This window comes from Acanthaster planci, linkage group LG01 (assembly GCF_054643075.1).
Source record: "Acanthaster planci isolate LZ-2023a linkage group LG01, COTS_SCS, whole genome shotgun sequence".
Taxonomy (NCBI): Eukaryota; Metazoa; Echinodermata; class Asteroidea; order Valvatida; family Acanthasteridae; genus Acanthaster; species Acanthaster planci.
Genome location: NC_141777.1, coordinates 37,470,115 through 37,482,620, shown reverse-complemented (window position 1 = coordinate 37,482,620; position 12,506 = coordinate 37,470,115). Strand labels below are relative to the sequence as shown.

At 42.5% G+C, this 12,506-nt stretch overlaps 1 protein-coding gene across 2 annotated transcripts in view; it reads right to left on the bottom strand.

Annotated features, from left to right (window-relative positions):
- LOC110987251 (poly [ADP-ribose] polymerase tankyrase-like) overlaps nt 1-12,506 on the bottom strand; it is a 61,668-nt gene that overhangs the window by 31,139 nt on the left and 18,023 nt on the right. For both annotated transcript variants that reach the window (XM_022249827.2, XM_087141131.1), the window contains exons 13-25: nt 12,261-12,370; nt 11,741-11,826; nt 11,076-11,232; nt 10,325-10,533; nt 9,785-10,006; nt 8,948-8,989; nt 7,522-7,647; nt 6,732-6,887; nt 5,810-5,962; nt 5,159-5,197; nt 4,510-4,585; nt 3,517-3,758; nt 2,875-2,954 (exon numbers count right to left, since the gene is read on the bottom strand). In XM_022249827.2, the coding sequence (XP_022105519.2) occupies nt 2,875-2,954; nt 3,517-3,758; nt 4,510-4,585; nt 5,159-5,197; nt 5,810-5,962; nt 6,732-6,887; nt 7,522-7,647; nt 8,948-8,989; nt 9,785-10,006; nt 10,325-10,533; nt 11,076-11,232; nt 11,741-11,826; nt 12,261-12,370 (1,698 nt within the window). The remainder of the gene's footprint in view (nt 1-2,874; nt 2,955-3,516; nt 3,759-4,509; nt 4,586-5,158; nt 5,198-5,809; nt 5,963-6,731; nt 6,888-7,521; nt 7,648-8,947; nt 8,990-9,784; nt 10,007-10,324; nt 10,534-11,075; nt 11,233-11,740; nt 11,827-12,260; nt 12,371-12,506) is intronic.

Sequence of the window (12,506 nt, the reverse complement as noted above, 5' to 3'; positions counted from 1 at the left end):
TGGACCACTTAAGGAGCTCGGAGCAGTAACAAGAGAGGGCATGTTTTTACATGGAAATAACAGTCCCTTGGAGGCATGCACGTTTATATGTGCTCGGTGCAGGGTGTGCTGAGTGCGCATAACAGATTTATGTAGAAACGTATGGTCTTCGAGTGTGCACCAGGCTTGTGCAAGAACCCAGTTGGAAAACTTCCCACTAATAATAATAAGGCGGCATTGCAAAATTGACAAACCGTTCCGCACCGCAGACATCCCGCGGGATCACGGAGAGCACGCTAGTGCCCGCCAAACAAAAGACCCCATGACAACCGGGCACGCCCGTGGACCGACGCAATGTGCAAGGCTTATGTAAATTACCAGTCTCATGAATATGCCCGATATTCCGTGGATTCCCGGCTCGGGAAAAAAATCACTACCAGGCCACTTTTGGCCTGCAATTGACCATGAAAGGAATGGTTTTAGTTAGTACCAAAGATAGATATTATAGCAGTAATATATTTCTCATTGCTGCGAGGAAACAAAATTCATTGATCCTTGATCGTCACCAAAGTCACATGTTTGTACGAGCTAGCAAAATTTCTTGTACACGCTGCCACTAGACTGCCTTAGATAAGTCGTCCGGAAACAGTCAGCGAGCATATCCCACCAACAACGAGACCACCGGTTTTCCTGAACAGCAGGCACGATGCGGTCGCAGAATGCAATCCCTGTTTTGTCAAGTTTGTTTTACAATTGTTACTGACGTTTCAAAATATGATTTATTGTGTCAACATGGGGATTAGTACGTTTATGGTTCAAGTTTTCGTTCGGATTCAAACACGCTCGTAGTTTCATCACACATTACACAGCCATTAAGTTGGGATTTTCCCGTGAGCATGCAATCTCTGCTTTTTCAGATAGTCTGTTCCCTGTCCCAAAAACTGCACTGACTTACATATAAGACCCCAAGGAACATGGTAACCATGCTTGCAAGTATGTTTGACCACATTGACACACCAGCCAGCTTGGAGACTTTTTCGGCGGATTAATATTATGTGAGAAGATTATATTCAGATACATGTACTTAATTTTAGATTTGATTGATTGGGCTCTGGACGGTGTAGACTTGTCTTCTGTTTGTCTCTTCTCCACTCACGCCAACGATGTACAGACATGCAGTACGTTAGGCCAACGTAAAAGAACTTTGACAGATTGGTAGCATGATTGTACTGGCCTACGTTTTTCCCTATGACAATCAGGCTTATTTGCCTGATCAGTACGCCATTGTCCACAAGAAAAAAACGCTTTATGTTTGGCTTCTGTCGCTTTATTTGTTTTAATAGCTTTGTGCGTTGTGGCAGTCATCGCCCTCGTGGGCCATGCCGAAAACTGAAAACTACCTGTAAATATGTCATAAATGCCAAGATTCCATTTAATATACTATTGCAGGTTTTGAGGAGAGCCCCATGAGATTTCCTTTTCAGTAGGATGAGGGTAAAGATACTAACATTGGGTTACACCATTGTTTAATGTTATAGATTACCGTAAATCCATAACCTTCTACACTTATTCAGCATTAAACCATAATTTTCAAAGAAAGTGTTTGGATATGATTCAAGTATGGACATTACACACCAGTAGTTCGTAACAATTATGATCAGCAAATCATGCAGTCATGACGCAACTCCTTTTTACAAAATCCTCTTTAGAACTTGGGAATTCCAACATGGGAAGGAGATTGTGGGGTAAGTGTTCAGAATTCATCATCGATATCTCATTAAGTCATACTGTCATTCAGACAACATCATTTGAAGTTGACAGGAAATTTTATGATTTAAAATAAAACAGACACAATGATTCTGCCTCTCAACAAAGAAGAGGTGGAAATTTACCAGTGCTTCATGTGCCAAGGTTTGGTTCGGTTCGGTGTCAGACATGTACACCCAGGTACGCACACACATATGCATGTACATGCACATGGCCAAAGGGCCGATTTTCCGTCAGCATTTGTTTTTTAACGGATTCCGACATTTTGTTATTTGAGATTTTGGAACAACTACTCAGAATCTTGAAAATTCTGTCACAATGTAAACATACACCAACTTAACCAAACGAAAGACAAGTTTATTGGCCACCTCGCTCATCAAGTCGGGTTGTGCGCTTAAGTGCTGGTCTGCCTGGCGAAATCAGCTTTTCTCCTTGGTTGCCTTAAGATCGAGCACAAGTCCGACTACAATCAACATGCAACTAATCAAACATTGTCTTATACGGCTATTTATGACATCATTGGCCTAATATGGAACGTCAAGGCGCAGCGTTTGGAGATTGACATATATGATGTTGCAGAAATGCCGTATGTTACATTTTTTCTGTTGTTAGTGAATTCTAACCACGTGCGTTTTACAACCATTGTGTGATGCAGGGCCATCGTATGTCTGAACACGCACGTGTGCCAAGGTTTGTGGTGTCAAACTTGTATCTATTTTTCATGGTGTGTTGGCTTTTAATCAAGTTTAGTTTGGTTTGAAATTGCTGTGTTCAATGATTTTTGGTTCGGCTCGATGGTTTGTCTGCAGCATGAAATTTCCTGAAGAGCACAACAAGACTGCATAACCAAGCCCCTTTAAAATCAGTTTTCGGGTTCCATTTTGCCTTTTACACAGTGGTTAATAGCAGATTTGGGTCATTGCCAAGGAAAAACTTGTGGAAACTTCATGCCGTCGTGTGTCTGTGAGGATGTCAGTCTCAGTTCCAGGCGTCAGTGATTATTTCTGTAGCGCACCCTTCCACGGTTTTGGACTAGCTAAACAGCACACAAGAGGGCCCATTCTGCATGACCTGCCATCTAGCACTAAGGTCTCGGGGAAAGACTAAACGATGATCGAGGAAACTTACCTAGCGGCAAGTATGAGGGGTGTTGCCTTATCTCCACGCTGATCTGCTGTGAACAGGTTCACGTTGGCTCCAGCTTCAATCTGTGAACGTGGAGAAACAGACTTGGCTCAAAATGCGCAGTTTCAGTCACCATGGAGGGCGTCACAAGAAATTTTTTCCAGGGAGGGAGTGGAAACGTACTCTTTAGCAGTAAACGGACAAATCATTAAATGTGGAAGGAAGGTAATACTAAAGTATTTTCAAGCAAAATTTTCATTCTCATCCCTTTTTCCTTTTTGTTTCTGTTTCTTCTTCTTTTCATGTTTACCCTTTTTTATTTAGCAATTTTTTTCCCAGAGGAGCACGTTCCCACTTGCTCCCCATGACACGCCCGTGAGCACCGGGTGGCTTTAGAGTCCAGGACAAACCATGAGAGTCTTTCTGTGTGACAAGAAAGCACCTGGGTTTGGGATTACTAAAATGGGGCCACAATGTCTGTTCGTACCTGCAGCCATACATCTTAGTATGGAGCATGTGCAAGATGTTGAACGGTAGGTAAAGGATGCTTTCTGGATGAGTGCTTGCTTGTTAACATTGTGAAATGCTCTCAATCTGGCTGGTTCTCGGCAGGCAAGGAGTGCCTTACACTGAGTTTTTACCTACCAGCAGCTTGGAGCTGTCTTGCCTCTTGTGGAGTATGGCCCGCTGCAGGGGTGTGAAACCGCCTTTGTCCAGTAGGTCCAGCTGAGGTTTGGCCTTCAGGAGGATGGTCAGGCCTGGCACGTTGTTGGCAACGGACAACAGGTGAAGTGAACTGGCGCCCTCTGCAGTAGTGGTGGGGACGGAGTGTGGTTTGGCCCACTTCTTCTTGGCAACGGAAAACTGGTGAAGTGAACTGGTGCCCTCTGTAGTGGTGGGGGGAGGCCACAAGCCCCAAAATGAAATGTACTGGTTAGGAGGCAGAGTTGCTATCATGTCGCAAAAACTAACAAAAAATGAATCGAAAGTCATGCGGTCTTAAGTCAAGCCCTGAGCTTTTTCATTAGCTGCGAACAGTTGTTTGTGTTACTTCCTTACAAACACGAGGATTTCCTGTATTCAGTGAATATTTCAACACAGATTTTGTAAACACTACCAGGAGATGTTTATAACTGTCTCCACTCGAGTGAATCCCAGTGAGTTCGTACACAGGCACAGAATTGCCCCTCAAGCAGCCCTGAGCCATGGTTGGGTGTTGCAATAAATATCTTTCCGCAACGCTGTCTCGGAGTTTCAAAAAAGCCACAGAGAAAATGTCTCAAATGACCAGCAAGGGTTACCATATGGAAAGTGGGATATTTATTAAAGATTGTGGGTGTGGTATTTTGTCATTTTAAAGTCGGCGGTTTGGCCAAAAATAATACCATACCTGGGACACTTCCTTGTGAAATAATACCTTTGGCTCATGGTTAAAATCCACCTACACACAGGTGCCACTTGGTTGCCAATAATCCATGTAACGTTAACAACTTTACTTAACGCTTCAGTAGTAACTTGACTTGTGATCGATTTGTAACTGACTAGATAATGACTCGGCACAGATATCTTGCAAAGATCTTGCAAAGGCCCAGTTCCTAGACGATCTATCAGGTCCGACTAGCTGCAAAAGGATCTTACCATACTGCCTGCTGCCAGACTTGTCCTTACTGTCCACAACAGCGTTGACGTCGGACTTGGCAACCTCAATAAGAGCCTTAAATTATAGGCAAAATGCACAACAAAAGATTGTAAAAAAACAGTCAGAGAATTCAAACGGTTCAAATGAACCACATCTCTACGGTAATCAACAAAAGACGGAATAAAACCCTGAATTTTGAGAGTCAAGGGAACATAAACAATGTGTCTTAAACTAGGTATTGCACTTTTAAGGTATATGTGCGCTCAAAACTATTTACATTTCTCCACCATGTAAAAAACTCTTACATCGTGAAGGATCTCACCATCAATAATTAAGATATTTCATTTCATAAAACCCTTACAGAATTGAAACCACACATGTACCTGAACTTGTGTCCACATAATTAAATGGTAATTTCCATCTTTGCTTTTAAATGAACCAAGTCAAGACTTTCAACATCAAAGAGTAAGTATTGTGTGTGGGTTTAAATAACTTTTGTCACTGCGTCTCATCTAGTGCTCAAATGATACAAGTACCAATGTCAGTTTGGAACCATGAATTCATTCAAAATAATACACACATCTATTTTTGTTAAAGTAAAAAACTCAAAGATATTCGGTGATATTTGTTTTGGAAGCATTTTCTTACTTTCATCATGCTGAACACATTCTGGAAGTTCTTTCTACCCTGCAATGCACAAGGGACAATGAAAGAAACACATGGAAAAAAGAAATCAATTATTGGATGACTCTCAACTTTTCAACTCTGGCAGATTATTCAAAGCGGTCCCCACTGACAACCTCAAGACTTGAACACCTGTTATGATTTTTCTGTGTCAGCAACACAGTGAGCCTGTTTATCCATCCTGCTGGTGCAATATTCACAGTGGCGGGTGACAGATTATATTTAAATAAACACTTGAATAAATCCCTGGCATCTGATTGGTGGACAGCCAATGATGAGTTTTTATTATTATCATGCGCTTCATTGCTGATCATCTGGAGCCCTCACAATGAAGACCATTTAATGTTGGTGTTGCAGTTCAGCCCCAAGGTAACACCTTACTCTATGGACTAAAATGGCTATTTCACAAAAAAACACATTCCCAAAATTTGCTTTCCACAGGACAATCAACGGACCACAAGGAAAAAAAAGGCACAGTATTGCATGCAGGCTTCACCAATGATAGGCAAGTACAGATTTGGATCAGCCTTTTTTGATACCTTTTGAAAGAGCCTGCATAATCCATCAACCTAGCAAATCTGTTCATAAAACAGGCCAACGCGAAAAATCCCCTACTTTTGAATTGGCGATGATGCATCTGAGAAGGGGTGTACGACCCTCCTTGTCCACCATTTTGGCTGCCTCCTGCAAGGTTGTCACCTTCTTCTTACTGGCTTCCCCGGCCGAGTCATCGTCCACATCCATTGCTTCTTCAGACTGCTCTTTAAACTGTCAAGACGTGAATGGAAAAAAAAAAAAAAAAATTGACGGTAACCCCCTGGCACAAAATGAGTCCTTGTGTCACCATTCAGATGGGTACAGCTTTGCTCCCTTGATCCCAGCTCTGACTGAGAAGCTACCTCATGCAGAGTCTCCTCTCCGTGAAAATGCCGACGGGAAAAAGGTGAGCATGTCATCTAAGGTGTCAAAATATCACAAGGAATGTCTCTTGAGGTCAAAGTGACCTGATACAGAACTTCTTAAGAAAATGAACTAAGATGTAAGCAGTAAAATGAATATTCAATCAATTTTTTGACTTATCTGTATTATAGGTCCCATCAACCCAATAAATGAAAATACAAAATTTAACAAACTATGGGGCACGCAAGTTACAAAATTTCAAGAAAGTTGTAGGACTACTGTTTTGTCAACCTCGGTATAAACAGTTAGCAGGGCCCAAGAAAAGCCTCACTTTAGCCGAAATAGCTTCTGCAAGCTTCCACACATCAGTCTTAGAAATTTATAAAAGCCAAAACACTCCAGACCTTTTTCCAAATCTGGGTTTTGTTTCCAACTCGACTTCCCCTCGAGCACGACAATTAGTTTTGAAACATGGGATATTTCTGTTGCAGAAAAACAGGTCTCCCTCTGAGCTTCATACTCTCACCACTGGGACTTAGTGCATTAGGAAAAAATGGAAATCTGAAGCCAAAGCCAAAATCATGCCATGATTTGGCAAAATCTCTGAATGGTATTAAAGCAGTTGAGTTGAGATTACAGTTTTGGCAATGGTCGGCAGCAGAACTCCCAGGTCATTGTGGGTGCAATGCTCTGCCATTATGTGCAGGGCGTTGTCTCCGTCCTGGCCCACATCCAGGGACAAACTGCAGCCCTTGTCCAAGAACAACTGTACCAGTTCCATACAGAAATTGGTCTGCCAAAACAAAATAAACGCAAAACTAATCACAAATGAACGACTGTTAACCTTTCCTTTATCATCCAGTGCAATAAACAACACAGACGATAAATGACAACAAACTGAAATAATCATAAAATTTGATTACTGTGCATATACAAGCTGACGTCACTTTGTAAGTAAAACTTGAGCGTCCATGCTACGTACATACCAACTTTCACCACACATCGACACTGATTTGACAATTGGACAGGTGATATTCTGGTGAGATCCACTCACAAATTAAGGTAGTATGCTTAGGGAACGTTTCGTAATTACAGAAGGCGGCATTTACTGCGGTACTGCTGTATTTTTGCGGTACCAGCATTAAGCCCTTTCGGGTAACTAGTGCGGTGCCGCTAAAAAAAACAGCGGTACCGCAGTAAATACTGCCTTCAACAATTATGAAACGCTCCCTTATCTTTTCACACTGACAAAACGTTGCCTCAAATGGCACTCTATAATTCTCTGTGCAATAAAACGGAGAATGTGAAACAAAGCTGTAAAAACAGGTGGCCTGTATTTATCTCGTGTTACATCAAACAATGCAGGATGCAGCAGGGGCAGCTACACGTGACACAGAGTTGCCCTGCAGACCTGTGCAAGGCCTCACCTGCTGTAGAGCCAGGTTGATAGGGGTCTTGCCGGCCTTGTCCTTGACTGTGGCATCGCAGCCTTTCTCCATGAGAACCCTGGCCACGTCCAGAATGGCGTTCTTCTGGGCTTCCTTCTCAGCGGCCTGCAAGGAATCAAATGACCAACACCAGGCGTTTGGGTGACTGCCTTCTTAGATCTCTAGAGAGTGCCCATTCAGAAGCATCTGCGAACTCCTCGGAGATCGTGAGGACACGTTTAATGCACGGAGAGTCAGTGAGAATGTGGCCTGAACAATGTTGGAATGCAGTGAAATAAAGGCCGACGGATGACCCCTGTTGGCACACTTCCGGAACATGTGGCAAAAAAGAACTTCAACTAGCAATCATTATACACAGATGAAAATTGATGAATTTATTCTGTGGCAGTCATTCAGTTAAAAGTTGGAAAGGAAGCAACTTAATTGAAGAAAAATAAAATAAAATTCCGACATGAGTGTCTCTTTAAATGGGCAAGTTTCAGTAAAAATAAAAATTATTCTGATGAAAATTACAGAACAAGCCAAACAACCAAATGTAACAACCAACAGGCAAAGGTTCTGGATGCTTATCATATGACCTTTTACTTTCAGGCTATCCCACAAAGTGAAAAAACTATTCCTTGTGTCTATTTATCCTCCCTCAAAACACTAAGGAAAAAAGGGAGAGTTGAATTGTTTTAATTTCAGAATACTTCGCTGACAAGACAGCAACGGGAAATACTTGGCACCAACTAAATATACTTCTAACATCTCTAAAAAAAAATAATAAAGGCATGGTCAGGAAGATCTAACCACTGTCTATGGCTATGCCAAAGTTACATGATAACACACTTATTACGTTGTTACCAGAAAATTTAGCAACTAGTTATGCTGACAAAAAAAAGGAGAAAGTTGGTCGGCTAGTGCCCATCAGCGTATCAAGTAGCCACCTATCAACCTGTTCAGAGAAAAGGCAACAACAACTTTATTGGGCCGTTTTGCTCATTCACAACCCCCGTTGTTTACGCAAATCTTTAACCCCTTCACAGCGGGATTCTTTTGACCGCGACTGCTGGGCTGTGGTATGCCCCGAATGGAGGGCTTTGTCCATCAGCAGGCCCCATTGAACCAGCAGCTGCATGGTGAATAGACTGTATGTGTGGTATGCACTAATCCTCACACAACGGTGCTGTAGTAGCAGTCATCCGTATCGAAGGGATTAACACTGGTGAATAAATCTTTGTGTTTCCTGTCAAAACGATGGGGATAATTGAAATATGGGCTCGGACTGCATCACGGGGTATGGATTTCAACCTTTTTTTGTTTAGGAATGCATTGGCAGCGTTTGACTTTGATGGGTAAAGGGACGGGCAGATAATGCAATCCAAGATGAAACCCTGACACCAATTTTCTTCTCCTGACTTACATTCCCTTGATCAGGCATCCCTCCGGCGGCCAAGTAGTGAAGCTGTAGTAGGAAAGAAGGAAAAAACCCTTCATCTAATCACTCTTAAAAATGTAACAATTTAAAATGACATCACCTACTCTGTGCCTAATGATGTCTTTTTTTTCATTAACAATGGGCTAAAGTGAACAACATGCCTTTCTAAATTCATATAATGCACTATAGTAGAAAATATACATGGGTTGATCAATGGTTCACAGCAGCTTAGAACAGAGTGCGGGCTAGAGTAAAGGAATTACGTATGTAAGATAAGATACGTATGCACTCTGGTCTTAACCCTAACCATGCTGAACCCAACAAGGTTATGCAGGATTTCAATGGTGCCTAGGGTTAAAGGACTGTACCCCATTGTCAAGAATGTCTCCGACTGAACTTTCTACTAAGCTGTTCTAAACGTAATGCACTGTTGATGAAGGTTAGTGGAAAGTGTTCTGGAAACAGAACAGTGGGAAGGCGTGTCTTAGAGGTGACAATTATGCAAAATTTGTTAATCACCATGTTGTGAACGTAGGATAAGACAAATAATACCGTTGCTGTGTTTAATAAATAGAAAGCCAAAGTATGTATTAGATCTTGTCTTGTTTCTGTTGTTCACATCCATTCAAAAAACACAACATTTGCTGACACATTTTCCTGGCTAACTGCCGATTGTGACTAAAAGCTTTCTATTTCCAATGTCCAGTTTTTGACAAACAGGTGCAACGCTTTAATCACGAATTTCTTTTCTGTTGTCAGTCAACCAAGATTTTTTGTCTAGGAGATTGCTATTGCATGAAACTGCATTTCAAACGGACTCACGGCATTTCTGTTGTCAATGTCCACCAGCGACAGGTTGGCTTTCTTGTCAATCAGGTATTTCATCTGCTCCACCATGTACTTGGTCATGGGGCTGGCGGCGGTCAGCATGACCAAGGTGGCCCCACTGTCATTGCGGAAGTCAAGACTGACGCCTGGCTGCTCCAGGAGGAGGTCGGCACAGCCTGTGTGGCCTTTCATCAGGGCCACGCCCAGCGGCGGGGTCTGAGGGGAACGATGAAGTCATCTCAGAAAGGATAGACACTTGACTTTTATGGAATGTTTGTGTAGGAATGATGTTAACGTCTTATTTGTCTTACTGAATTCCATACTGCCCGTAAGTTGCTGATGAAAAACCAGTTGAAAATTTGACCATCATTTTAGTGAGGGTTATATTTGAAATTAAAAGCTGCATGTAATATTTGTTGAGGAAAAAAGTAATCAAAAGCTGAAGCAAGTTCTCTTATCAAACCGAACTAAAAACTAGCGACCAAAATTTGCTCCGGGCATCAAACTTCAGATCGCATCACGACCCCAACTAACCTTCCAGTCGTTGAGGGTGTTTGGATCCCCACCGGCTTGGAGCAGTAGTTTGAGGCAGTGCCACCAGCCATAAGCAGACGCATAGTGGACTGGAGTGTTTCCTGAGGAGTCCTTGGCGTTAGGATTAGCTCCTTTCCTCAGGAGTAGAGTAGCCACTGGGTAGTGACCGTTCATGCAGGCCAGCATCAGAGAGGTGCGCTTGATCTTGTCTAGAAGGAAAATTCAAATTGTCCCCAAATTAATACATGATGTATATCACTTTTCCTTTGGAAACCTTGAAAATGGAAGGATTTTTGGTATTTTATTCCCAACAGGTGACAGTTAGTTCGTATTATAATTATTATATTCATGTTTAAATGCTTGCTGTTTTAAAATAGTACACCGAAGAAATGAAATACAACGTACATGAATGGAAATGTCACTGCCAACAGTATACTGTTTACGACTTGCGGGAATAACTCTAACCCGATTTAGTTTTCTATGTGCTGTCTGACTAAATGTCACAAAATCAAACACAGTTGAAATGAGACTTCATGAAACTACATCAACTAATGGCTTCTGAACTGTTGAATTTCACTGCAAATGGCAAGGTAAAGGGTTGAGATGGTTTGCAGGAAAAGTTTCCTTCCAGTAAACTTGAGATTTGAAATTTTGAGCTTGGGCATTTTGGAATGCAGACCCTCACTGATTTGGATGTACTTTTCCTTGCATGGGTCAGTCTCAGTACAAAGAGGGTGCAACCTTCCTTTACCTTTTTTAGCGATGATCGCTTTGGCTTCAATCAATGTCTTGACCACCTGGAAGTGGCCGCACTGGGCAGCCAGCATGAGTGGGGTCAGCTTGTTGGTGGACGCCGATGTCATGGCCTCAGTGTCTGCTCCGTGCTTGATTAGGCTCTTGACACAATCCTACAACGAGGTCAAAACGTCAATACTCCTGACTCTCCAGGCATGCTTGCTCAAAAACCTTGTTCTGTTGCATCTTTTTAGAATTGCTTCAATGTTCGAGTTTTGAGAGGCAGCTGGGGCGGGGCACTTGAACAGCAACAATATTCACCTTTGAATATGACTGGATCAAAGGGGGCTTACTGAATCAAGTGTCCCTCAAAAGGGCAATAAGATCACAGCAACACTCCACAGAATGTTGTTGGCTGTAGTACAAGCTTTGAGCTTATCAAGAGTGGTCGCAAATTTCCGAGCAATGGAGGCTCCTTTAGCGGCAAGTGTACTTCGCTGGTTCCCAAACGACTGTGAAATGCGCTTGTAAGGGCTGCATCGCAACATCGCTAACTTCATGTTCCTCCACAAGTTTATGATTTTAGGGGTTTTTTACCCAGGACAGACTTGATCCTAATTTTTTTCAATAACCAGTGTGCTGTTTGCTTCCCAAACATTTTAGAAGGACAGCTGTACGTACCACGTGTCCAGCTTTGCTGGCATAATGGATGGCGTACTCTGCCGTGGCTGACTTCCTCTTAACACCACAAAGTTCGTCAGTCTTTCCTGCAAAAGAATCAGATATTTCATAGTATCTCAGAAGTCAGAGCGCCAAACAATATACCAACAAGAACAATGCTTGTTACAACTCAGAAGACACTCTGTTCCTACTGAAAACAATGCTTGTCTGAGCTGGGAACAATCGTCGAGAAATGCACACCAACTTAAAGTGTCTGCAACCTGAAAGGAATGCACTTGATCAGGGTCACTTCTACAATGTCACCACATTTTTGTTTTAAGTCATACTTTTGAGTTTTATGCTTCAATATTCACAGATCTTGTATGCCATCTTATCTGCGATGATACATCATCTGAAACGCCATCAGAGAGCTGACTGCAGTAACAAATGAAGGATTTCATAAATTCATTTTTGAGTAGGTGCGCCACCTGTGCTTAAAGTTCTCCAGAGAAGGACTTGTTTCCATTCCTCAGGCACTCACCGGACTCAATCTTCTTGACCAGCACTTCGATGTTTTGCTGTCGTCCATACAGAGATGCCACCATGAGTGGGGTCATGGCCTTATTGTCCGTCTCGTCAGGGTTCATTCCCCTACAACACAAAACCACACAGCACAGATCAGCAAACGCTGAGAGGACTTTGCTCTCTACAAATTCCCAAAAGCGGTGACGTTGAGGGCTCCTGAAAAGTGCAGGGGCATCATAAAATGCCTCGATGTGAAGGAACT